The sequence below is a fragment of the Tursiops truncatus genome, chromosome 15, assembly GCF_011762595.2.
Source record: "Tursiops truncatus isolate mTurTru1 chromosome 15, mTurTru1.mat.Y, whole genome shotgun sequence".
In the NCBI taxonomy this organism is placed as follows: Eukaryota; Metazoa; Chordata; class Mammalia; order Artiodactyla; family Delphinidae; genus Tursiops; species Tursiops truncatus.
This window is the reverse complement of record NC_047048.1, coordinates 29173620-29199999: the sequence shown is the minus strand read 5'-3', so window position 1 is coordinate 29199999 and position 26380 is coordinate 29173620. Positions and strand designations below refer to the sequence as shown.

Below are 26380 nucleotides of genomic sequence, written 5' to 3'. Positions count from 1 at the left end.
TTTTTGTCTGTTTTGTTCATGGCTGTCTGCGTGACAGGCTTGATGGGCCTGGAACACAGTAGGCAAGCAATCAATATTTGATAAATGAATTCCTTAATCTCCAAAAACCTCCTAAGATTGGGGCTAAATTTGAGAAGATTGAGACTCAGAGGTTAAGGGATTTGCCCAAAAAGCCCCACAGAAGCTAAGTGGTAGAGCCCAGATTCAAATCAGATTACAGATTCCCATCTTGTGACCTTTCATTGAGGCTAGTAGTTCCCAGACTTCGGGGTTTCAAAGACTGAGAATATTTCAGAGTGAATTTCAGTGACTATGTGCAGTTACCATCTTTTAATTTGTATCAAGTATGTTCATTCAAACAAGTGAAATAACTGCTGCTGACACCATAATTTTATTAAAAATGAACATTTTAATGTCAAAAAAGTTCAAAGGATATAATTTCAGAATAAAAGACTGTTCTTTACACTGAGTACACTTAACCATATTTTAAAAACAGGGACTTCCCTGGCGGTCCAGTGGTTAAGACTCTGTACTTCCAAGGCAGGGGCCGTGGGTTCGATCCCTGGTCGGGGAACTAAAATCTCACATGCTGCGTGGCATGGCCAAAAATAAAAAAAAAAAAAAAAAAAAAAAAAAAAGAACAAAGAAAAGAAAAACAAAAAAAACCCAAAATAGCCCTCTGTTGTCTTTATTTTTCTCATTCTCTCAAAATCTGGTCTAAATGTCCATCCAGGCTGTGTGACCTTGTATGAGTTCATTAACCTCTCTGTGCTTCAGTTTCCCCATCTGTAAAATGGGGATAAGAAGTGCTCTTAGCTCAGAGTCATTGTGAGGATTAAATGAGGTCTGATCTGAGTGATGGGCCCAGTGTGTTCCTGGCACATAAAAAGTGCTCAAGAAATGGTTCTATTTGTTGTTAAAAAGCAATGGCAAATAAGTAAACCATCTTTCTCATCACTGGTGGTGGTCCTCAGGCCAGCATTTGGGAACCACTTCCCCAGGCCAGGGTGGGAGAAGGTGCATGTGGATGTCAGCAGGAGTAAGAACTGGCTCCCCACTCAGAGATGAAAGATGGGGAGCCCCCAGCTGGGAGCCCAGATGGCCTCTTGAGTGGGCTTTGTGAAATGTGCCTGAAGCAGGAGGGATTGGGGTCCCACCAGGTGGAGCTGGGGGTAGTTAAGGTCTCAGATGGGCCTGCCTTCTGTGGGGTCCAGTAGAGGGGCCATGACTGCTTCAGGGTCTTAACTCTGCGCTTTGCCTTCTAGGCTGGGCCCCATCTTGGGCCCTCAGGCTTTTCCCAAACTGGTGAAGATCCTTGAGGCCTTTTCTTCCCTTCAGCATCTGGAGTGAGTATAGACCCCGGAATCCCTCCTGGAGACACTGGGCTTTGACAACCCCAGACCCTGGCCTTGTTTATCCCTTTCTCTCTCTGTGTGTGTCCTGCTGCTTCCTCAGTGTGGCTGGTGTGAGTGACCAGACGCCCCCACTGCAGGGAAGCGATGGCAGAAGGAAATCCCCAACAATAAAAATAGGTTGAATCCTTTCGAGATCTTCGAAACTCTTTTCCCCTCATGTGCTGCTCCCAGCAATCCCATGGGGAGGCAGGGCCGGGGAACATGATCCCATTGTTCACCTGAGGTCTCTAGAGGTTAAGGAAGTTGCTCCAGCTCATGGGGCTGCCAGGAAGGAAAACAGTGATTCAGGTCCATGGGTAGATAGGGCCCTGTCCACTTGTTGGCCTGGCAGTCCCAGGTGATGAAGATTTGCTCTCAAATGCTCGGAGTTGCAGCTGCATCTGGCCGTGGTGTGTCCAGGGGTGGGAGCATGGGAGGAAGCCACTGCTGGGTCGGAAGGTGGGGGAGAATCGGGTGGCCTCCAGGGTGCTGGCTGATGGCCCTCAATCTGATTCCATCTGCAGCCTGGACTCACTGAGTGAGAACAAGATCGGGGATGAGGGTGTCGCCCAGCTCTCGGCCACCTTCCCTCAGCTGAAGGCCCTGGAGACGCTCAAGTGAGTGCACTGGGCCGGCCCTTCCTGCTGCATTTGTCCCCAAAGTCCAGCTTTTTTATTCTTTCTTTCACTCATCCATTCAATCGTGCATTCGTTTAATCATCCACCCATTCATTCATTCAATCATTTCTTTAATCAGCCATTCAACCAATCATTTATTCATTTAATCAACAAATACGTAAGAAGCACTTACTGTGTACAGACACCATTCAAGGCCCTGGAGAGCCAGCTTTAAACAAAGCAAAGCCCCTGACCTCAGGGATCTGCTAGGGAGGAGACGCAGTAAACAAGCAAACAAGCGTCCATAATTATGAAGTGTACAGTAATGACTGTGAGCAATGTTTAGTGAGAGAAAGACTGGGGAGGTGAGACAGGAGAGATAGATTAGGATTTATCAGTAACACATTATTATCAAAATAGTGAATTTCTATTAAAAAAAAACTGTTCTGGGTTTGGGAAATAGCAGATGGATATGATGCAGGAGGGTCAACATGATTTTTTTACTGAACCTAGAGGGATCATCAAAATCTACCCACACTCTACTCCACAACCACAATCAGGGCCGCCACAGAACTCACCAGAATTCACTTAGGGATTTCCTTGATGGTAGGACACTGAGACTTATTAAGTAATTTATAGTGTTTGAGGAAACAGAGTGAGTAAGCTAGATTTCCCTCCCTTCGTCCTTCCTTACATCCTCCCTCCCTCCCTCCATTTCCCTCTCTCTCCCACCTTTCCTTCCTTCCTTTTTTACCCCACTTAAATATTTTCTGAGCACCTACTATGTGCTTGGCATGGCTGTAGGCACAGGGATAGAGTAAGGAACAGACTCGACCCCTCACCTCGTGGAGTCCACGTCATTAAACAAATAATGTAAACCCTTACGTAATGACAGTGCTGAAAAGTGGTCCAAAGGGAAAAGAATGGATGCTACATATGCATCCTCACCCCCATCATCCCACTCAGCCTCAGGGCGTGACTGCATCATTTTACTGATTTAGCCCAAGTCTACCCATAGCGCCCTCACACAGTTCAGCACCCACGACTCTCATCCAGGTAGAATGTCCTGTGCTTGCTGCCCTGGGATGCCCTGTGAGGAAGCAGGGGTTCCCAGCCCTGCCGGAGCCTGGGGTGATGGACACTGATGGGGAGGGGCATTCAGGTTTGGCCCTGAGCCCTCCCCTTTTTGTACTCCCGCAGTTTGTCCCAGAACAATATCACTGACTTGGGTGCCTGCAAGCTGGCGGAGGCCCTGCCCTTGCTGGCTGCGTCCCTCCTCAGGCTGAGGTGAGTGGGGCCCTTTATTGGTCAGGTGCTGAGCTGGTGGGCTGGAGGGCGGGCAGAGAACCCCCTTGGTGGCAGCTGTAAGGTCCAACACTGGGACCCTGAAAGCAATCACTACAGGCTGTTCTACCACATCAGTGTTGCACAACTTGGTGGGGGTAGGGAGTGGGGGGCGCCGACCTAAAATCCAACATGAACGCACACCCCTGGAGTTGGGTGATGCCACCGCCCTGAACGAGATTAGCAGCCCCTGGGGAAGGGCATCTGGCAAACTCTGGGCAAATCACTTACTCATCTCGAGTCTCTGTTTCCTCATCTGGAAAATGGGTACCATCCCAATAGCCTATGGAAAGCGCTTGGTGCAATGCCTGGCTCTGGTGCTTAATAAATCTTGGCCCTCTTTCCCCAGGGCATGGCAGGACTGGGCCTTTTCTGGAGTCCGGGGTGGTTTCTAGAATGCTGACTATGCACAGGTAGCCTTGGCTGGCTCTTGTCATGCTCACGGGCCCAGCCGCTCCACAGCATGTGGGATCTTCCCGGACCGGGGCATGAACCCACGTCCCCTGTATCGGCAGGCAGACTCTCAACCACTGCGCCACCAGGGAAGCCCCACATTCTTGCTTTTGCTTACTTCCAGCCCGGTGCCTCGTGGTTCCCTGGGACTAATGGGTCCTTCCAGCCCATTATCCTTCCAGCCAGGGTCCCTGAGTGCAGCTGTATAGGTTGTGTGCTGTGCAGTTTGTAGTCTATGTGATTGGCACGCCCTAGAGTTGTGAGGGTATCTAATATTCTCTAATATCAACCATGGGCCAGAACCTGTGCTAGAAACTAGAGCTACAGCTATGAACAAAACCAGGGTGGATCTTGCTTTCAAGTTCCTTGCGTAATAAACAAGTAAGCACGTGCATAAACAAAATGTTTAAAATGCTGATTCATGCTGGGAATGAAGAAACTAACAAAGGCCCCAGAGGGTACAATAGGGAGTGCTGAATTCACCAGGGGGGTCAGGAGACCCCTGAGGAGGGTACCCTCCCCCTTCTGTGGGATGCTCTCAGGGAAAAGCATTCCAGGGAGAGGGAACAGTAGAGACAAAGGCCCTGAGGTGGGAAAGAGGTTGGGTCTTTGAGGGCCAGAAGGGGGGCCTCTGTGTCTGGCTATAGGGAATGAGGGACAGAGGGTGGGAGATAAGGCGGGAGAGGTCAGGGAAGGCCAGATCATGCAGGGAGACCCTTGCGGGCCACGAGAGTGGTTGGAGGTTTTTCCATTGTGAATGGAGAAGCAGGTGGGGCATGTGGGGGTGATATGTGATCTGATTGACACTTTAAGAAACCTCATATTGGGAGTTCCCTGGTGGCCTAGTGGTTAGGATTCCGCGCTTTCACTGCTGTGGCCTGGGTTCAGTCCCTGGTCGGGGAACTGAGATCCTGCAAGCTGCGCAGCGTGGCCAAAAAACAAAGGAACCTCATATTTTATGGACTGTAAGATGCCATCCATTTGTAAGACATCATTAAGGGGACAAAACGCTGCTAATTAAATGACATCCATTGATTATCAGACACATCCTGATCGCAATGATTTTCAAATGTGAACATGTACATCTTGGCATCAATGAAATATGGGAAGAATCCTCTTCCTGTGGGTGAGGAAGGGCCTCCTGGTTCTAAGATCCATCCCAGGAAGGGATTGTAAAACCCCTACCTGGTTCCTGCCCTGGTACCGGCCGACCCACGACATCAGGGGTTCCTGGAGTTTAGCTTGAATCCACTTTGCTGCAGTGTAGACTTGCTGCTTTTACATGCAGCCCTGCTGTGTTGCTCTGAGGCTGAGACAAGGCAAAGTCACGGCCTTGAAATTAGAACCGTGGCTGCACCTGGCTTGTTAAAAGGACGCTCGTTAATGAATATACGGCTTAAGCTGGCACCAGTGAAGGTGTCGTGCTATTTCTGACACTGCTGATGGTGACTGAATATATTATAGAAACCTGAGCCTGCCCAGTGACTCTGGGTTTCTCTCTCTCCTGCTATTCCCGACGCTGCCCCACCCCCCACAGTAACTTGTATAACCCCCACAAACCCCCTTGGGAGGTATAATAACCATAGTTAACATGTAGTTCATTCCACATGTCAGGCCCTGTTCTGGGTGTTTTACCAACATTAACTCATTTACTCCTCCCCACAATTACTCTATCATGCCCATTTTATGGAGGAGCAAACTGAGTCACAGGGGAGCTGAGTAACTCACCAAAGATCAGACAGGCAGCAAGCCACAGAGCTGGGATTTGAACTTGGGCTGTTTCAGATGGGAAGCTACCTCCACTTAGTCCTGCTGCTTCCCTGAACTCACTGAGTGACCACAGAGAAGCAGCCTCAACTCTCTGGGCCTCAGTTTCCCCCTCTGTTAAATGGGGCAGTAATTCTGGCTGGGTGTGGCTCTCCCTGGGCCCTGACCCCCCAGCACCCCCGGCCCCTGCCCTGACCTCTTTCTCCGGCAGCTTGTACAATAACTGCATCTGCGATGCGGGAGCTGAGAGCCTGGCACACGTGCTTCCAGACATGGTGTCCCTCCGGGTGCTGGAGTGAGTGTGGGAACCTGGGCAGTGGGGGTGGGGCCAGGACTTGGGAGGACCGGGGTCTCCTGCTGGCATCATGGGAAGGGCTGGGCTGAGGTCTGGTTGTCGAGAGCGTGGTGATGACCTTGGTCTGGGGCTTATTGGTCCCCAGGGCCAGGATCCACAATGGGTTTCTCTTCTCAGTGTCCAGTACAACAAGTTCACAGCTGCCGGGGCCCAGCAGCTCACTGCCAGCCTGAGAAAGTGCCCTCACGTGGAGAAGCTGGCGTAAGTCTCAGCAGTGGTGGAGGGAGAGTCAGTGTGTGGTTCACCTTGTGAGCCCTGAGACCAAATCCCACTCTGTCCCTCACCAGCGTTCAACCTTGGGCAAGCAGACACATCAACCCTCTGGACCTAGTTTCTTATCTTCTTTTTTTTTTTTTTCTTTTGGCAACGCTGCATGGCTTGCGGTATCTTAGTTCCCGGACCAGGGATTGAACCTGGGCCCTCAGCAGTGAGAGCACCAAGTCCTAACCACTGGACCGCAGGGAAGTCCCTGGCCTCAGTTTCTTCGTCTGTAAAATGGGAGTGACAATAATGTTTACCCCCTATTTAAATATTTATATTTAAATTGTGGGGTTTTAATTTGTCAATATACTCAGAAGAGTGTCTGGTACACAAAAATGTTCTATATACTAGGCTGAACAATATGAAATCGCTTATATTCAACCATTTTTGACCTACACACCTGGCCATTTCATATGGTTGAAACTTATTTATCATTACATCACTATGATGTCTACTGTCCAGTACTGTACTTGATTGTCTTTCAAAGCACTTTTGTCTACATAATCACTCATATCTTCTAGGAGGGATAGGGTGGCTCTTGTAAGACCCATTTTGCAGATGAGGAGAATAAGGCACAGATAAGTTAACTAAACTTTTTGAGATCACACAGCAAGTCAGTGGCAGAATCAGTTTTTAAAAAGGGGTCTTGGGGCTCCTAGGCCTCTGGTGTCCCCATGACCCCACACTAGGCTAGGTGGGAGGAGGGATTTGGGGGCAGCTTGCGTGGGGACCACCCCCTCTCCTCTAACCTCTGTGTGCCATGCCCCCATCACAGGATGTGGACGCCCACCATCCCTTTTGGCGTCCAGGAACACCTGCAGCAGCTGGACTCAAGGATCATCCTGAGATGATCCAGGCTGTGCCTGGGACAAGGTAACTGAGGTGAGCTTGGAAGGGGAGAACCACGGGGGTCCCTGGGGACAGTGTCCTGTGAAGTCAGAATCCATAAAAGGTGGGCGGGGCAGCAGGTGGGAGCTGGGTGACAACTCCTGGACCATGTGCCATCTGGGCCCACCCCGTATCCCCCTGAGCTGGGCTCGGTGCGGTGTCTTCTAAAGGCTTTGAGGACTTGGGCTCTGAGGATCCTCCCTATGGGCAGGCGTGGGACCCGGGGAAGGACAGGTGGGTCAGCCGTGCACGTCCCACGGCCCTCAGCATTGGGAAGGTCTGCCTTCGAGGACTCCCCAGCCTCGGCTGCTGTTTCAACCTGTCGGCTGCCCCCGATGCCTGGCATTGTTTTCATAGGAATTTGCTCTACCAGTTTCCTGCCTCTCTCTGTGCCGATGACTGTCCCCTCACTTCCATGCTCCCCCGACCTGGGACATCCCCCTCCTCCATTCCTCCCATCCCTCCCATCCCCAATCTCGACCGCACTTTACCCATGTGTTAAACTGCCCTGTCCTAAAACTTCCTGATCTCCACCCATCCTGACCTCTCACAGCATGTTCTCCGAGGACACTGACATGCTGGACCCTGACCTGGTTATTTATGGACACAACTCTTCTTGGGCTGTCTCCCATGAGCCTCGGCGTCCTGGTGCCCAGCCCTGGTGGCTCAGAGTCGGCCCCCGCCCAGCTGCGGAAAGGACCCATGGCCTGTTCTGCGAACAGACCCAGGCCCGGCCCTAGGCTCCTTCGGAGAGCAGGTTGATGTCAGCCCTGCTCAGCCACTGCAGCCCTGGCAGATGGGCCAGTGCCTGGTGGCAGGTGCTGTGCACCCAAGAGCCCTGAGGCATTCCCTGCAGGACACTGCAGACAGCTGTGGCCAGGCCAGAGAGAGGGATGAAGCGGCCACATCCCCAGCTGCTCAGGTCCCTGCCGGCCTGGGGAGAAAGCACTGCTCCACGCTGCTCTCCTAAAGGGCAAGCTCTGAGGATACCAGCGACCATCCCCTGCCTGCTGACCTCCCAAACCATGACCGGCTGGGATTCTACAGCAACTGCCTTCTGTCTCTGGGACTCACTGGTTTGCAATAACTTTGTTTGCCGAGGCCAAATCTAGGCCTGGCCAGACACACTGGACCTTAGCAGGAAAAGAGCTGATGGTACACTAACAGAGGAGGGCAGGGGCGATGGACTGGAACCACGTCTACCTTTTTGCCTTCATTTCCTGTGTCTTTTTTCACTACATGATAAATGGCTCATTTAATCCCACGGGCAGGTCCTGTGTTTGAGTTATACCGTGCTTACCATCTTGGATGCCCACTCTTCCGGCTAGCTAATGCGTCACAAACCGCCCCCAAACGCAGTGGCTTACGACAGCACACACTTATTCTGCTCACACACCTGTCTCTGGGCAGGGCTTGGCGGGGACAGCACGTCTCTGCCCCACTCAGTGTCGGCTGAGGTTGTCTGGAGGCTCAGTCACGCATATGTCTGGCACCCGATGCTGCCCAGCGGCCGGGGGCCTTGGTTCCCCTAAGGAAGTGGCAGGGGGACTCTCCCTGTGGGCGAGTTTGGGCTTCCTCACAGCATGGTGGCTGCGTTGAAGGGTGATCACCCCAAGAGGAAGAGACGTTGCGGGGGCAGAGGAGATGGAGACCATGGGGAACAGCCCTGCCCTTTCTGTAACCCAGCCCTAGAAGCTGTCACACAGCATCACTTCTGCCATATTCTACGGCGAGTTGACGGAGGCCCTTGCTCTCTTGCCCTCCCCACCCCCCTCAGCCCAACACACACAGCAGAGTCCACTTCGGCTCAAGTCCTGTCTTTCGGGAAAGGATTTTCTCTATGGCTTCCTACCATTCATTGGAAAATTCATTATCTGGGGGTCAGCAAGGCTGAAGCACCGTGAGCCTTGCAGAGTGTTTTCCTCTGTCTCGGATCCTCTGCTCTACCCTGGGAGTCGCTTCTTAGCTGAGCTGGAATCCGGCCCTGGCCACAGCAAGCCTGGAAGGGACTTGGCAGCTTTGCTGTCTACGCTGAGAGCTGCCAGGTCGCCTGTTGTTGTTTTCCACTGGGGCACGGCTGGCTCGGTCAGAAGCCCTGATTTGGGACAACTTGGCCCTCTGCTGGTGGCTGTGGGAGCTGTCTGTGCTCCAGTGCACCAGCCCTGATGCCTGGTTCCTCAAACTCTCCTCCTCTTCCCAGTAAGTGGGTGTTGGGGGTTGGGAGGGTCAGAGGGATTCTGACCCCGCTGCCCCGCTGGCAATCCTCGCAGAAAGGTAGTGCCTTCCGCCTTGGTCCAGTGGCTAAGGGCATCAGGCCTTGTAGCTGGGCCATCACCCCTCAGGGTGTGCCTGCATTTGTGGACCTTGTAGAGTCCACGGAACTCCCACTTGTGCAGCCACAGGAAGACAGTCTCCTCCTGATCCAGGCATCTGCGGCACCCTTCAGCCAGGCGGGGTGGGCACAACTGTCCCCACTGCTTTTGGTCTGTTCAGAGGTGATACAATGAGGTCAGAGGCTGTAATTATTCATAGTAATGACTTTAAATGATAGCTACCACTTATTAAATGAGTTGATACATGTAAAGTGCTTATCACAGCACAGGGGACACAGTAAGTGCTCAATAAACGTTAGCACGTATTATTACTTTGTGCCAAAGTGCTGAGCCCCTCCCCCCTACCAAGAGGGACCACGGCGTAGGGTCAGGCATCTCAGACTCTAGAGCTAGACTGCTTGGGCTCAGTGTCCAGCTCACCACTCACTTGTGCAAATTACTTCTCTGTGCCTCGGTCTCCTCATGTGTAAAATGGGCATAATCACAGTACCTTCTTCATGGGGTTACGTGGAGATTCAATGAGCAAATATGCTGAGAACAAGAGCCTGGCATCCAGTTCCCTACGTGTGGGCTGTCATTATTACACACATCCGTGTGTTTCATTCTCACCTCTGCCTGGAATGTTTTCCCAGCTCTGCACATGGCCTGCAGGACTCAGTTTAAAGGACAGCTGCAGACACCCCTCCCCCGGCCTATCCCGTCACTAGTTTATCTTTTTCACACTTATTTGTTGTGTTGTCTGCTCTAGTCCTAGGATGTGAGCTCCAAGAGCGCAGGTAACCTGTTTGTTCACTGCTGTGCAGAGGCACCCTCTGCACCCAGCAAGGGGCCTGCACATAGTAAGGGCTCAATAAATGTTTGTGGAATGAACGAATAATTCTCACCACAACTTTGCTTTCTTTATTTGCTGTATTCATGCCACAAATATATAGTGACACCGTGGTGTACTCAATAAAATGCTCAAGGTCGCTGCTCTGTTAAAGCTTGCATTCTAGTAAGTTTAAAAAACTCCCTGGGCAGGGCTGTCGGGTGTGGTTGGGCAGTCTGTGCAGTGCACAAGGCGCCTGGACATGGGAGCAAATGGGGTCTGCAATCCAGTCTGGGCTCTGCTTGCCAAGCTGTGAGTCCTGGTGTGGAGCAGTGTCTGCCCAGAGGGGCACCTTTGTCATTAACACAAACTCATCTTATGAGGTGGGTAAATGACTGTCCCCACTTCACAGATGTGACTTGCCTAAGGTCACACTCCTGTAAAAGAGGGAGTCAAGATACAAACTCCACTTCTGACTTCTCTGGAGGGTCACTCTGCAGGCATAGGCACCGGAATTGCAGGCAAATGCTGGAATTGCTCCCCATTTGCTGGGTGGGAGAAGGGAGGCCCAGAGGAATCAAGGCAGCTGACGTCTGGAGACACACTGTCCATTGACGGCATGATTCCACGTTCAGTGGACTTCAAGGCCATGCACCTTTTAAGCCCTTGCCTTTCCCCTCAGGCCTCTCTCCCAAAGAAATGTCTCCCTTCTCCTGCTCCCCTTTGTCTTGAATGTCTTCCAGTTCACATTCCTTAGCAACCCTTCTTAGAATCACATGAAGACAGGTGGTATGTAACTGCCTTCTCTTGAGTTCTGCTGGACCTTTCCTCTCCCACACTTTGGTCTCCTCACCTGTAGAATGGAGCTGACCACCCATTCCTTGTTCAACACAGTATATACGTGAAGGTACTTTGAAAAGCATCAGCTGTTCTGCAAACGGGGAGAATTACTGCACGTGGACCCAACTTCAGTCGTTCGTTTGCTCCTTCCCTCACCCGCCCACTCCCCTCATCTTTAGGGGAGATCTACCATGTGCCCAGCACAGGGGATCCCCACCTCCGACTGCTCTGGGATTCAGGCCTGATTTTCAGCTTGGCCACCAGGACTTTCCCTCCACAACCAAGGTGGGCCCTTGCTTGTCAGGCTCGTGGAAGCCGGGAGGGGGCCGGGTTGGGACTCCGACACCAACGCAGCTTGGACAGACTCTCCAAACCCCACTGGATCTCCAACTGGGGAGGCCCTGACCCTTCTGCCCTTTCTCAACCGTGAGGTTCTCCATAAGGACTCCTTTCCGGAATCTCAAAGGAAAAGAACAAAACAAACACCCCCCACCCCCGCAGGGCCCCAGGGGTTGGAGTTGCATACATTTTTTTAATTGAAAGAAGTTAGCCTCCTAAGTATTGCTTTTACAGGTTTATCGAAGTCAAGTATTCATACCACTCACATTTTCGAAAAATATTTCTGGCTGGAGGAGCACTGTCCCCGGTGCAATGTATCAGTTCTGGCAACTTGATGGAGAGCAAACAATTTGAAATGAATGAGTCAAAACCCCACCCTCGGTCCCCCAGGTGTTCTTCTTTTCCTCTGAGTCACTCTCTGAAACAATGGCTGCATCTAAGCCCGGCCTCGGGCCAAACCCCGTTGGGCTTAGAGCTCCACTGGCACCAAACAGAGCTGGGAGTCGCTTTTGTGTGTGAAGTGTCCGCTCCGAAGATTAAGTGGGAGAAGCAGATGCAGCCGGGGGTGAAGAGCAGGGAGGCAGACTCTGGCTGGGTTCCTGTAAACATCCATTGCAACGGCGAAAGCTCGGAAGCCAAGGCAAGGCCGTTTGCGCGACGCTGCAGGCGGGCAAGGTCTCCGGGCGCCTCTGCCTTACCCTTTGGGCAGGGGCGCGTGCCTTCCGGACCTCGGCACCCAGTCTCAATCTCTCTGTCCCACCATCCTGGGTCTGGACGGGCACCTCTCTGTTGGCACAGGGCTTTCGAGGGGAGCAGGCCTAACAAGAGGGACAGAGGGGCGTTACCAGCACAGAAGCGCCGCCCCACCACCCAACTGGAGGCTCGAATTTGGGGAACCACCAGAAACTTCAGGCTGGGGGTGAGGTCCTATAATTTTTTATTAAAAAATTTTTATGAGTGTGTCCGATTTCTAAGGACCCTAGGCTGGAGAAGCGGTGCAGTTTCACCTGGGAGAGGAAGGACTGTCACTATCTTGGGAGATAATCCCCAGGAGGGGGATCCTGGGACCTGACAAAGGAGGGCAGCCTGCTCCAGGGTCACCCGGGGTCTGCTGGCTTACTTGAGCTCTAGGGCAGCTGAGTCAGCTCTGGCGAGTGGGCAGGGCTTGGCGGCAGCTCCCACCTTGCCCGGAAGATGCTTCGCAGCCTACAGGAAGGCTGTGGCCACAGCCAAGCTACTCAGCAGCCCCACTTGGCTCGTTCTCCCAGGACGCGGCATCATCCCCAGCGCCTGGCTCCCCGCACGTCCTCACTTACTGTCCCTTTCTCTCTCTAGGTCCAGCCGGGTGCTAATATGTTTGCAGCATCTCGTATTCCCACGCCCACCCTCCCTACAGCCTCCACAAGTCCCGCCCCAGTTCTGAGCCTCACCTCTGCCAGCTCAGCCTACTTCCGCAAATGTCATCGAGCATCAGATAAAACGTATACATTAAACACAGCGTGTATTACTGTTCATCAGGCGCTGCTGCTATTGGGGGCAGGACAATCCTCTGATGAGGTGGGGGCGGGGGAGGACCCGTTCGGGGCACTGCAGGAGGCTTAGCAGCATCCCTGGTCGCTGACTGCTAAGTGCCAGTAGCATTCCCAGTCCCTGTGACAACTAAAAATGTCCCCTCACCCCATTTCCAGGGGCCACCCAATGGGGCAGAACTGCTTCCACTGAGAACCATGAATCTCCCCATTTTATAGGCTAAGAAACAGAGGTTCAGAGAAGCCAAAGCTGCATAACTGTGACAAGCAGGGCTGGCGGTGGACTAGTGACAGCGATGCAGACAATCACAGTCAGGGCAGCTGCCACTTCCTGAGCTTTTACTGTGTGCCACGAGCCCTAGGCAGAGCACGGGTGCCTCACCCCGTTTCCTCCACTCACCCTCCCGAGGCCGACTGACCTGGCAGCTTCCACCTGCAGGGACACCCCTCCTTGCCTGAGGCCTCTCCACCTCTAGAGCCTGCTTGGGCCCCAGGCTGCAAGGGCAGGCAGAGCTTCCCACAGCTGCCTTCCAACCAGTAACGGCCAGAAAGCTGGTGGATCAATACCCCAGCTCTCTCACCCAGCAGCTGGGATGACTCTGAGGCATATTCTCCATCTACACTGGTTCCCAGAGCTCCTGAGCAGGACTGAGCCCAGGGCTGCGGTGGTAACCTGCTAGACGACACATCCCTTCCCTGTCTCACTGCCCCCCTCCCCACCAGTAGTTCCTGGGATCACCTCCCAAGTAAACAATTTTCACTTGAACCCTCGTCCCAGGGTCTGCTCCCCGGAGAGCATGCCTGAGATGGAGCATTACAAAGGCCATTTCGTTCAACCCTCCCAACACCCCAGGAGTTAGGTACTATAATGATTCCATTTTACAGATGAAGACACTAAGGTTCAGAGAGGGTAAGAAACTTGTCTAAGGATGCTCAGCTCTCCAGGGCTTTGTCCTGCTGGAGATCTTAAACACTACATAATCTCATACCTCCTGTGTGCCATGTCCTGAGCTGAGCACTGGGGACCCTAAGATGAGTGCAGCCTCTGCCTTTGACACACAATCTAGTGAGCAATTTTAGCCCAAGTTAACGCACTGACGCTGGAAAGAAGCACAGGAGACGGATGGAGCCCAGAGTCTGGGGAAGGCTGTGCACGAAGGACATGCCAGGTAGAGGGAGGGCTGGTGATCAGGTCCTGGAACCTCCTGTAGTTTGGTTTGGGGTGGAGAGTAAGGGGTTGAAGGCTGGCCATGGGGGAGACATGGCTGGAGAGGTGAGCAGGGGCCAAATCGGCCAAGTTTCTTGCGTCCTCTGCCAGATTCATCCCTAGTGTCAGCCAGGAACGTGCCCTTCCACTGCTCAGAGATCTTCCTCGGCTCCCACTGATGACACACGCAAGTCCTCTCATCCTCGGGCCCCATCCGGTCTCCCCACTGGACCTGGTAGGCGGGAGGGGAAGCCGGGGCTAAACCAGAGCATCAGAGAGCTCGGCCCTCCAGAAAGTTGTTCGTGGGTTCCCCTCCTGTCCTGCCAGGAGCCCACCTTTGGCTGACCTCCCTCCTCCAAGGAGACTCTGGAGTTCCCTGTTGGGGTCAGCAGTGGTGCTGCCGAGAGCACTGGCATCCAGGAAACTGGAGCAGAACTGTTTATTCCGATACAGCATTACCAGGGCTCACTGCGCACTCCCCAAGGCATGGGATGGTACTTGAGCTCATCTCAGACTTGGGCGAAAGGGCTGTTAGAGAACATGGGACCACCCCTTGGAACAGGGACTCACTCCCCTCCCAACGCTCGTGATAGCAAACAGCATTGAGTCCCAGGCAAGCGTCAGTCTGGCTGGCGTGACTCTGTCACACGTGCTAACCTCCGATGGGAACAGGTGCAGAGCCTTGCAGGTGCCGGTTCCAGCTGGAATTCACTAACGCCCTCTCGTTCTCATTGTTTATCTGTAGGGTCACCTCTATTTATGGCGAATGATGCCAGTTTTCCATTTTTGATAGTAATACTATAAAGTTCCTCTTTTTCCACATCATTAATTTCACTTTAAAAAAAGCCTCCGGTTTAAAGACAATAACTGCATAAGTAACTGTTCAGGCAACGAGCAGATAGAGCAGAAATTGTTGATGGTGTCATATGAGGTTTAGGAGACCCTGATCTGAGCTGGTCACTCCACAGAAAATGAAGGGGCCCAGAGAGGGTGGTGACCTGCCCTAAGCCACACAGCACACTGAGGACAGAGATGTGGCCCCAGGCCTCTGTATCTGTGGCTGGAGGATGTCCTGGGTCCTCTCCTCTGTGCTACACACCATGGCTGTTAAAGGTCAATCCCTTTGCTCCTTTGATTACAGGTCTGGTCTCATAGCAAACCAGCTGACATTTATCAAGTACCTGTGCTTACCTTGTACTATCTGCTTTAACTCATGGCTTAGCTCGTTTATTCCTCAAAACAACCCTAGGAGGCGGGGCCAAGGAGGACTATCATCCCTGAATTTCAGATGGGGCTCAGAGAGGTTACGCTTGTGACTGAGCAACGTCACACAGCTCAAAAACTCACGGCAGAGCCAGGGTTTGAACCTCTGTGGTCTGACGTCACGTCTATCTCAGTTCCTCTCAGCATCTAGTTCATCTCTTTCCTTGGGCATCAGAAGCCCCGGGCTGAGAAGCACCCTGAGGCTGCAGCTTAAGAGTCCAGGCACTGGCTTCTCCAACCTCCTAACATCCTTAGAGCATGATTCACCAGCTATTGGCTTTGGCTGTTTTTCTTTCTTTCTGAAACTGTAACCTTTCATTCCAGGCCACTCCCCAGAGCTGGACAGAAGGAGTGGCTGGCTGACTGGTTTGTCATCAGAATGACAGCTGGGCACTTGATCCATTTTAAGAAGCAATGTCTCAGCTGGATACCCCTGTGGAGATGCTGCCTAGTTTGGTTTGGCTTAAGGGAGAAAATGACCTTGTGTCTTAAAGGTGCTGGTGGGATGATGCTCTGGACCTGCTGGAAGAGGATTCTTTTTGCAGTTGGGCCGTCCCACTGTCCTGCTCCCATGGGGTAGCCAGGGCAAGGTCTGGAATTGGCCCATCTCGAGTCATTCTGGCTCTGCCCCTTCCTAGCTGTGTGACCTCAGGCAAGTCACCTAGTCTCCCTGGAGCTGTGCCCCCACCTGAAACAATGCCTACCTCATCTGGCTGTTTGTTACGAGGATTATATGAAATTGTGTTGGTGGAATGCCTGCAATACCCAGTACACACGGCCCCTCCCCTCCGTGTCCCCACCTAGAAAACACACAGGGCAGGGGCGGGGGGTCTCCTCGGTGCAGGGGGCCTTCTGAAAGGGGCAGCCCTTTCCTCCTCCAAAGACCTTGCCAGCTGGACGCCCATGGCTATTCCTCTTTCTCAGCGTACCAACCAGCCAATTAAAGTGGCTAAAGACAGATGTCACCCAGATATGATTTGCCCACTGTCTCCATTGCCGTCTCAGCGCCGGGCCACGCAACAGGAAGGCCTCTGCCTTGTCCGGTTGACGAGCGCGTGGCCTGAAGGGGTGGGAAAGGAGATCCTGCCTGTCTGCCTGGGTCCAGGTTCCTGATGGAAGCCAGTGTCCAGGCCAGTTTCTCCAGAGTTTCTGGATTATATGTCAGCTGTTGGTGTTCCTCAGCCGTGGGTTCTGTGAAGATTCTTGTTCCAGTACGTGTCTCCAGCTGGCCTGCACCCCAGACTCAGTGAGGCCTTCTGAAGGGCAGCATCTGCCCAACACCTTCCTGAGTCCTGTCACAGCCAAGAACCACCTGGACTCCTATTTATTTAGTATTTTAAGTCAAGGCACTTTTTTCCTCAAACTCCAAAATTTTCAAAGGAATCTTTATGTCACTATCATGAATAAAAAAGTATCATTTATCATAAACAGAAAGCAACACTAAAAACAAATGATGAAAATGAAACCATTAACTCTAGCCAGATACCCCTGGCCTGCAAAAAGGGAGCCTGGGCCTGGTTTCTCTGCTCAAAAGGGAAAGGTAGCAAGTGCCCAAGAGGGGGCAGGACACCGACAGGTGGGTCACACTAGGCTTTGGTGTATTCACTGCCTCCCGGGGATGCCTGTGACCTGAGGACGCCTGAGGACCTCACTGAGGGAAGCACTGGGAATGTGGCCAGGAGGCCCCGCTCGTCCACCTCACAGCCTGGTATCTAGGGCAAGTCCCTGAACCTCCCCTAGCCTCAGTTTTCGGCCCTGTCTAATGGAGCTAATGAGTGCTGTGCTGCCTGCTTCATGGGGTGACGCTCAGGGGAAGCTAAGCCCCCTGTCAGGAAGGATTCCCAGGAATGGAGCCTACCCCTTTGGGGGTGACTGAAACTGGAACCTGCTCCCAGCCACCCCCAGGCTTGGGGCCTGACAACTATGAAGGCACCAGCATCACCTGGGCTCCCAGGCACCAGTTATCACGGCCCTCGGGCTCCTTCGAAGGCTGCCCACACAGACACACCCTCCTTGGTAACTGGCCCTCACACAGAGGAAGGGGGCCTGAGAAAGGGGAAGGCTTCCCGGGCCAAGCCTCCTCTGGGTGTGACACGCCACCAACACTGATGGCATCATTAAGAACCAACTACACGACCATCAGCATCTCATCTAATGTGCATGAGCCCTTCAGCAGGTACTAACTACTATCCTCCCCATTTTACAGAGAAGGAAACTGAGGCTTGGGGAGGTGAAGTCACTCGTCCAAGGTGTTGGTGGAGCTGGGATTTAAACCCAAGTCTGTCTGACTTCAAAGCCTCGAAGCACCAGTCTTAGGGGGTACATGGAGATGGCCTGAGATAACACTGAGACACACCCAGTGAGCTAGTGATTGGCTTTTCTTCGGTTCTTAGCCAATCTTTATGATTACTTGGACAAGAAAGTTTCACTTTGGTGCCGGAGTTTATCATGTGACAGTTGCTAACCTGACTTTTTAACGAAGAACCAGGGGCCCTGTGCCTTTAGCTGGCTTCAGTAATTGGCCAGAAGTTAATGACTTTGGCACTTAGTATTTTTATCCATGCCAAGTGATGCTGGTTGTCTCTTTTCAGTGACATAAACATTCTTTTAAAAATAAATTCACACACAAAAAGTAGATTTTTAAAAAAAGGAAGCACTAAAACGAGTGTACTTAAACTATAAAGGGAAGAACAGTAACTTTGCAGTGGAGAGAGCTGGCAGACAAGACCTTAGCCAAGTGGTCAGCATTAACATCACCAGTAATGAGTGATGACAGACATCACGTGTCCCCCAATACGATGCACTCAGGACACACTCTCACTTCTCTGTGGTATTCCTGCCAAAAATGCACCATCCGAATCTAATCTCAAGAGTAAACATCAGACAAACCCAAACTGAGAGAAAATCTACAAAATACCAGACTTGTACTCTTGGACTTCCCTGGCAGTCCAGTGGTTAAGACTCTGTGCTTCCACCGCAGAGGGCACAGGTTCGATCCCTGGTCGGGGAACTAAGATCCCACATGCCGCGCAGCACACCCAAAAAATAAACAAAAAAAATAAAAAAACACCAGACTTGTACTCTTCAAAAATGTCAGTCATGAAAGATACACAGACTGAGGGACCGTTCAGACTGAAGACGGCACAAGCGATGTGACAAGTGATACAAAGCGTGATCTGGGGTTGGATCCTGTACCTCAGCTGCCCCCCGCCCCCACCCATCCCTTTTTATTGTGAAAGGCCACTATTGGGACAATTGATGCAATCTGAATGGTCATAGCTTAGATTGGTCATACAATTGTATCAATGTTACATTTGCCGATTTTGACAGTTGTATTGTGATTATGTAAGTGAATGTCCTTGTTCTAAGGAAATACACACTGAAATATTTAGGAGAAAAGGAACATGTCTGCAATCCATTTTCAAAAATGGTTCAGAAAAATATATACACATGTACACACAGAGTGAGCATTTTGCATACATGAGCGAACGTGGCAAATGTGAATTGATGCAATTGGTGCATTTTTTGTGAAGTGTATAAGGGAATTCTTTGCAACTTTTGTGTAATTATGAAATTATCTCAAAATAAAGTTTAAAAAAAACCTCAGAAAAAGGAGTGAGAGTACATATGAGGCAGGCCTGGTAGAGCCAGGTGAGTGGTGTTCCAAGGACGGAGGTTGGGAGTCCCCCTCTGGAGGCCCCCTGCACCCTCGGTCAGCACTCGGTCAGAAGGCTCCGCTGTCTTACTCACTTTGTACCCCTGGACCCTCACCCTTTCTGAGACTCAGTTCCTTTATTTGAGAGATGGGGATGAGGATTCCTGTCCCTTTTATTGTGATCTTGGTTTCCCAAAAGCAAACTATGCTTTCAGGAGTCCCGGGGTGGGGAGGGGGCGGACAACAGCAGATAAACCAGGAATACAAACGGTCAGGTTGATAGGAGCCCTTAATTTCTTCGTTCAGTAAAACAGATGCAAGGGCTGTGAGGGTTTGCCTTGGATGAAGTCTCCAGTTCGCATAACTCAGGCACAAGGGAGCAGGAGCCCTGGCATCTCAGTTGTCTTGAGACACAGATTGGGGTCTCCTCCTGTCCAAAGGGGCAGCCAGCACACTTCCAAGGCAGCCTCACGTCAGGACAGAGGTGGAGAGCCGGCTGGGACAGGGGGTGCACATGCCTCCCCTCGTTACCACCCTGTCTCTCACCTGGACGACAGCCACAGCCTCCCACCTGGCTCCCCTGACCCCACCCCTCCGGAGCTCCACTGTCCCCAAGGGAGGTTTGGGTTTCTGAGCAGGGAAGCCATATGCCGAACCTGGGTGTTCGGCTGATGGCACAGGCCACAGATTGGCACCAAGGGACCAGGGCAGGCAGATCAGGAAGGAGCAGCTGTAGCGCCCAGTCGGGACACTGACACCAGGGAAACCCTGTAATAAGTAGACTAGTCTGGTTACCCTTAGCTCCAAATCTGGCCTCCACCAGGCGACGCTGACTGTGGCAACGCTTTCCAGTCTCTCCATTTCCAGCACAGAGAGGTTCCTCTCCCAAAGCCCTCCCTCCGTGGCAAGAGAGGGCTGGCAGGCACCAGCTGCTTTCATCAGGACAAATCAATCCAGCTGAGCTGCCTCCACACTGGAACCACTGGGAAGTGAGGACTCTCCCCAGCTCCTGGGCCAGTGGTCCTTTCCCCGGAGAAGGTGGGAGCTCCTGATCCCCACTCCCTGCTCCTGGGCAACGATGAACACTCTAGGAAGACCACAGAGCCGCAGCTTTCCTGGGTTCCAGGCCTGGTGGCCTTTAGAGACCACAGGGCAGTGGCAAAGGTCTCTTGAGCGTCCCAGGCCAGCAAGGCAGAGTGGGAAGCCTGTCCTGGTCGACCGGGACCCACCCAGCACTCAGGCAGCTAGTCCTCTTTTGCTCATTGTGGCATATAAATATTCATTCATGAGTGTACGTGCAGGTTTATACATTCACAAGGGACTAAGTGTACACACCTTCCATTATGTCTGACTGTTAACAATAATAGTGGTTAATTTTAATATATTACTTACATACACGGTACGGTCTAAGAGCTTTACATCTATCTCATTCAGTCCTCAGAACGAGGTAGATTTTCATTATCCCCGCTTTATAGAAGAGGAATCTGACACATGGGGAGATACGTAGCATGCCCAAGGTCACAAGGATTGGGATTTGAACCTAGGTCATCTGAATCTAGGGACTTTGCTCCTGATCATGACCCTAATACTGCCTCCTTAAATAGGTGCTCAACAAAGGTTTGAGGAACTGAATTATGTGGAAAAAAGAGAAAAGAGAACGAGAGTGAGTGAAATGAGTGCAGCTTTCATCTTGAGATCACCCCAGTCCCCAGTGCCTGGCGTGCCCACACCCTTAGTCAGTGTTTCCTGGATCGGCCTGTGTGTAACATCAGATAGTGCCTACGTGAGAAAGAGCGAGAAGGAGCGAGATTTGACTACCAGTGTTCCTCTGCTTATGCAAAGGGGCCGGGACAGGAGGTGCAGTCAGATCATCTTTAATCTTTCCCACAGGCTTTTCCTGCTGCTAGCCACCCCTCCCCCACCCGAATCTGGTGGCTTGGACCTGGGACTGAGCAAGGAGGGACGAGTATTTCCCACAGCCCCAGGCCTCCCCACCTGCCAGAGTCAGGCACTGTCACTTTGAGAGCTTTGCAAGATTGTCCCTGAGACACACTTCCTGGTGTTTCTGCTCAAACAGCGTTTGCTGCAAAGTATGCCAAGGCATTTGGGCTTCAGTTTTTGTTTCAGAGTATGCCAATGTTTTCATTTGGAAGGGGAAGTGTTTCTGTTGATGTGAAGAGATAAAATAAGACATTCTTCACCAAGTTACACTGACTGAAAGTCAAGAGCTTGGCTTGGGGGCAGGGATTCATCTTAGAATCCCCAGGGCCTGGCAGAAGAGCAGGGCTAACGTTTGCTGAATGACCCAATGAGTGAATATGCAAAAGGTCTAGAACCAGGTGTGGTATGATCAATACTCAGTACAGGTTCTGAACAGACCCCATAGGTTCTACCTCCAAAAGGTATTCTTGGTCTCTGTGTGTTTCTCCACCTTCACTAACTTTGCCTCATCCAAGCCTGCATCACCTCTGGCCTGAGCAACTAACCAGCTCCTAACTGGCTTCCCTATTTCCGCACTTGCCCCTACGGCTCATCTTGCCCACAACCGCCAGTTCTCTTTGCAAAATGTGGACTGGAATTGTCTCATGCCCTGCCTAAAACCTTCTGATGGCTTCCCATCACTCGTGGCCGGGCCTCCCAGGTCCTGCATGATCTGGCCTTGCCCACCTCACTGACTTCTCCTGGGGCTGCTCTCCTGTCACACTGGCCTCCTTTCAGTTGCTGGAAGAACCAACTCTCTCCCCTGCCCCTCCCCCTCCACGTACTTGGCACTGCGGGTCCCTCTGCCTGGATAGCTTTTCTCCACAACTTTTTTTTTTTTTTTTGCGGTACACGGGCCTCTCACTGTTGTGGCCTCTCCCATTGCGGAGCACAGGCTCCGGACGTGCAGGCTCAGCGGCCATGGCTCACAGGTCCAGCTGCTCTGCGGCATGTGGGATCTTCCCGGACCGGGGCACGAACCCGTGTCCCCTGCATCGGCAGGCGGACTCTCAACCACTGTGCCACCAGGGAAGCCCTTCTCCACATCTTTACATGTGGCTCCTTCCATCAATTTAGGGCTCAGCTCAAAGGTGTCATTTCCTCAGAGAGGCCTTCTCTGAAGCCCCTGTCTGAAGCAGCCTATCTCTAGTCTTCTGCTTCACTTACCGAGGCATTTATTGAGCACCTACTAGATGCCAGGTGCTGTTCTAAGTGCCGAGGAAATAGTAATGAACACAATAGAGGATGCCATGCCTTCAGAGCTCTCAAAAAATCTCACTGCCTTGTTTGGGAACCTGCTCCTCTTCTCACAAAGTGCCAGGAGGGCTGGTGCTGAGTCTGTCTTGTTCACTGTGTTCACCCGCCAAGCACATTAGGTACTCAGTAAATATCTGTTTAATAAAAGAACAAATTGATGGATGGATGGCAGGCAGGCAGGCCAACTGGTTAGGTACGCAGAGCAGCTGACACATGCTACACCTGGCCCTTGGCCCTGGCTAAGGTCTCCCTGAGCTCAAATGAAGCTTTCTTCAAAGAAATCTCACTGTCAGCCCCTCAGGTTGACACTGCTAGTGGGTCCTGCCCGCCTTGCATCACCCTCTGACTATGGTCATCTTGGCTAAGATAGGCAAGAAGAGGGGGGTAAACGTAGCATGCTTGGGGTGAGTGACATTAGTGTCCATCTTCCAAAAGGAGCCCTTGTGACTTCCCTGGTGGTCCAGTGGTTAAGACTCCATGCTTCCACTGCAGGGGGCACGGGTTCGATCCCTGGTCAGGGAGCTAAGATCCCACATCCCACATGCTGGGCCGCCAAAAAAAGGTAAAAGGAGCCCTTGCCCACCACCTCAGTATCCCCCCGCCACTGCCACTCAGGACCTGTGTCTAGCACCGTCCAGCTGAGGGGCTGAGCCGAGGAATTCCTTCCTGTCCGATGAACCCTCACCAGGCCCTCTCTCCTCTAGTCCAGCTGCCTCTCTTCCTTCCTGTGACTTTGGCCAAATCTTCCTCCTTTCTGGATCTTCATTTCCCTCCCAGAAACACACAAGGTGGGGCTGGATACAGCTTCCTGGTGGCAGCTCAGAGGCAGGACTTTAACAGCTCAGTGCAATGATCCTGTGGTCCCTTCTTCCGCTAGCCCAAGAGCCCCTTGAGTTTGCCTTGCAAACACTGCAGGCAAAGCCACCCAAGCACCAACCCCCTCGCTGGCCTGGTCTGTGAAAGCAGCCTGCGAAACTGGCAGCCCCTGAAGATTGGAGCTGCTGGCACTCTGAAATCTGACTCCAAAACGGCAGCCCAGCCGATGCCAAAGGAAGTACAGGGTTCTGTGCTGAGGGAGGTTTCTCCTCTCACAGCATCAGCCTGGAGCCCTTGCTCTCAGTCCCCACCCAGTCCCCAAGGGGCCACAGGACAAAGGTGATCAGTGCCTGGCTTCCAACCTCTTTTAACACTGCAAGTCTTTATCCTTCCAGGACTAATGAGAATCCCCCAAAAGCCAAGGTCACCATCAAGACAGGTTAAGGATGGGGGGAGGAGTTGACAGGCCTGTCTCAAATGTATCTGGGTGCAAAGGCTTTGACAGTTGGTACTACAGCTAACCAAGAAGCGACTTAGGTCCTGCCTCCCTTCCCTTCTTCAATAGATGTCACCTTCACTAAGGGGAAGCTTTCCTGCCCTAACTAAGGTCCTAAGAAGAGTCCAGCCATTCCTGGCATCCAAACAGACCTGGAAGAGGTGGATGGAGAAACCAGAAGCCTGGGGGAGGGGTGTGTGTCCGGCTTGGGATGCCTCCCTCTTCCTCGCCAGCGCCCCAACCCGCCCTCATCCTGCGCAGAGGGCACTTACAGGCCTCGGAGGCCGAAGAGGGCCTCGTCCTGGGAGTCCCATCCCTGGCCAGACGGTGCCCTCAAACAGCAGCGGCGGCATGGTTCGTGCTCCGGTCCGGGCCGAGGGTTGCGGGTCGTGGGGAGAGCGGGGGACAGCAGCCAGGCCTACTCCAAGTAACCATCGAAGACGTCGAGCTCCGAGTCGGCATCGTAGAGGCCCGAGCCGGGGTCGGAGAGCACGCCGAGGTCCACGAGCGCCTGGTCCATGTCCTCGGGCAGGAATACGAGGCCCACGTTAAGGACGATGTACTCCATGAGGAAGGCGTAGTATAGGATCAGCACATTGACGAAGAACAGGCCCACGTAGAACATAGAGGGCAGCAGGGGCGGCGGCACGGAAGGGACCAAGGGGCCCAGCGCGTCCAGGTGGGCCGCGACCCGGGCGCCGGGCATGCAGGGGGCGGCGAGGGCGGCGGCGGCCCGGCGATCCCAGCGAGCTCAGCCGCTGCGGCGCCCGGGCGGCCGGCGAGAGGGCAGCTCAGCCATCCAGAGGCGCCCGGGGGCTGGCCGAGGCAGCGCTGGGCCCCGGCGGTGCCCCCCCTGGGATGTGCGTCGGCCCCTGCGGAGGCGCCCCGGCCCCCGAAACGTGCCAGGAGGGTCACCCCACCCCCAGAGGTGCCCACACGGCACTGTCGATCCACCCAACGGTCAGGCGGGCCCCTGAAGTGGCCGGCAGCGGCCCGGTTCCTCCGATGCTCCCCGCTCCCGCTCAAGGGCCCTCGCAGCGCCTGCGGGGACCCCACCGCAGTTCAGCGTCAAGGGCCAGTCCCGGCGACGGTCTCTTCAGCCGCTCCCGGCCGTTCTCCGAGCCCCATGCGCACCCCCGAAAGCCCAGCACCCATTGCTGCGACCGCCGCGTCGCCCTCCTGGTAGCGTTCCGAGCACCGCCTCCGGAGCAGCCCTGCGCTCATTGGCCCATCGCCCCCTGCCCTCGCTCATTGGCTCGCCCAACGTCCGAGCTCACTGGCCCGAGCCGTCCGGGGGCGGGTACCGCCTCGCTCCGCCCCTAGAGCCGCTGGCTTCTGAGTTGCTTTACTAGTTCCGGATTCAGGGCCGATCTGGAATCCAATTCGCTCTGCGAATCCGCGACAGAGTAGGGGGAGGGGAAAGAGTCAGAACGCAATTCAAACCTAGACGTATCCTAAGGCTACAAAAGCTGAAGGTAACCGCGAACTTCATCAGCACCCGGCTGGATTTGAGTACTGGCGTCACGCCTTTTTGGGACTCAGTTTACCTGCTGAAAAAGGGGGCGGGGGGGCGGGGCGGTGGACCTTACCTTGAAAATTTTGGCCTTTCCTAAAGTGGCAATTTTCCACGGTGGGGAAGATCAATCAGTGCCCCCTTCATCTCTCCAAATTCTGGCTGCTGGAAGGTCTGCCCCCTCAGCGGGGCGGGCCGGGGATTTTGGTAGATGGAAATCTGCCTAATAGGGTTCCGTGACACCTGAGTAAAGAAACTCCCGGCAGGTCAGACCTGCAGCACTAGGGTTGCTTCTTGTTTTTACTTTGTAAAACACGTTTTAAAACAATAATAGTGCACGTGGTTAAACATTCAAACAACCAAGAAGTACACAGAAAAGTGAGTCTCTTCCACTCGCTGATTCCCCTCCCCAGCGGTAACCCCTGTACGTCCTTCAGGAGACTGATTTTGCCCAAGGTGGCTCCCAAAGGAGTCCACAGACCTTTAAATCTCAGGTCACGTTGAGCTGGGTGCTCTACAGGCATTGTTTAATTGGAGCCAGATGGGGAAGTGTATGTTACTCATTTTTGCTGATGAGGAAACTGAGGCCCAGAGAAACAGGAGGACCCTGGAAGCTGCTGGGCCTGTGTGTGTTTGGAGGCCAGAACCTGCCCTTTTTTCTCCATGACTGTCTCTTGCCCCTTTAGGTGAATTACACAGCAAACCATTAACCCTCCAACTGCTGAAGGTGAAACAAATCTTCATTCATTCACTTATTCACTCTGACAATATTTGTTGAACATTTATTATATGCCAAACCTTGTGCTAGGCACTGGGGAGAATATTGACCCTTAGCCCAATTCTGTCCTGGGCACAGTTAATGGGACACAGTAGACCTTAGATAACTGTGAGGTGTAGAAATGAATGAATGGATGAATGAATGGTGAACAGGGCAGTATCGCCTCCATGGAGCTTCCCACTCCCGATACAGGAGAGAAATTTAGATACATCTTCTTGGCTGGTGTAGGAAGCTGTGTGTTTCCTTATTTTTATAAGTGTGGTTGTTTTGGAAATGGCATGGATTTTCGGCGAAGACCAGAGAAATGCTCTGAAAGCACAGGACATTCAGTTTTGGTACATTGTTGCTTGAAGGCCTTTCAATATTTATTTTTTAATTGAAGTAGAAAAAGAAAAAGGCTGTGAGGACAAACCAGGACGTTACCGGTTTTGTGAAGTTTCGTTTGTTGGGGCATAAAAATAAGGGTGCCTGGGTTTGAACCTTGGGT

At 52.8% G+C, this 26380-nt stretch overlaps 2 protein-coding genes across 12 annotated transcripts in view; one reads left to right on the top strand and one right to left on the bottom strand.

The window, feature by feature from the left end:
• The window catches only part of CIITA (class II major histocompatibility complex transactivator), a 48757-nt gene extending 38372 nt beyond the window's left edge, over positions 1 to 10385 (top strand). For 8 of the 11 annotated variants that reach the window (XM_033839279.2, XM_033839276.2, XM_033839282.2 and 5 more), the window contains 7 exons: positions 1266 to 1346; positions 1919 to 2011; positions 3212 to 3298; positions 5787 to 5870; positions 6048 to 6131; positions 6967 to 7073; positions 7633 to 10385. In XM_033839279.2, the coding sequence (XP_033695170.1) occupies positions 1266 to 1346; positions 1919 to 2011; positions 3212 to 3298; positions 5787 to 5870; positions 6048 to 6131; positions 6967 to 7042 (505 nt within the window). In that variant the 3' untranslated portion in view covers positions 7043 to 7073; positions 7633 to 10385. The other 3 variants (XM_073792310.1, XM_073792311.1, XM_073792312.1) reach the window with 3 other exon arrangements.
• Positions 10386 to 10742: 357 nt separating this feature from the next.
• Positions 10743 to 24812, bottom strand: DEXI (Dexi homolog). Its single transcript, XM_019928718.2, has 2 exons — positions 23875 to 24812; positions 10743 to 12217 (listed from the first exon to the last, which is right to left on the bottom strand). Exon 1 carries the CDS (start codon positions 24306 to 24308, stop codon positions 24021 to 24023), a length of 288 nt encoding a protein of 95 aa, XP_019784277.1. The 5' UTR covers positions 24309 to 24812; the 3' UTR covers positions 10743 to 12217; positions 23875 to 24020.
• Between the last annotated feature and the right edge of the window lie 1568 nt (positions 24813 to 26380).

Coding starts and splice junctions, on each gene's coding strand:
- DEXI (XM_019928718.2), bottom strand. CDS start 24,308: ATGCCCGGCGCCCGGGTCGCGGCCCACCTGGACGCGCTGGGCCCCTTG.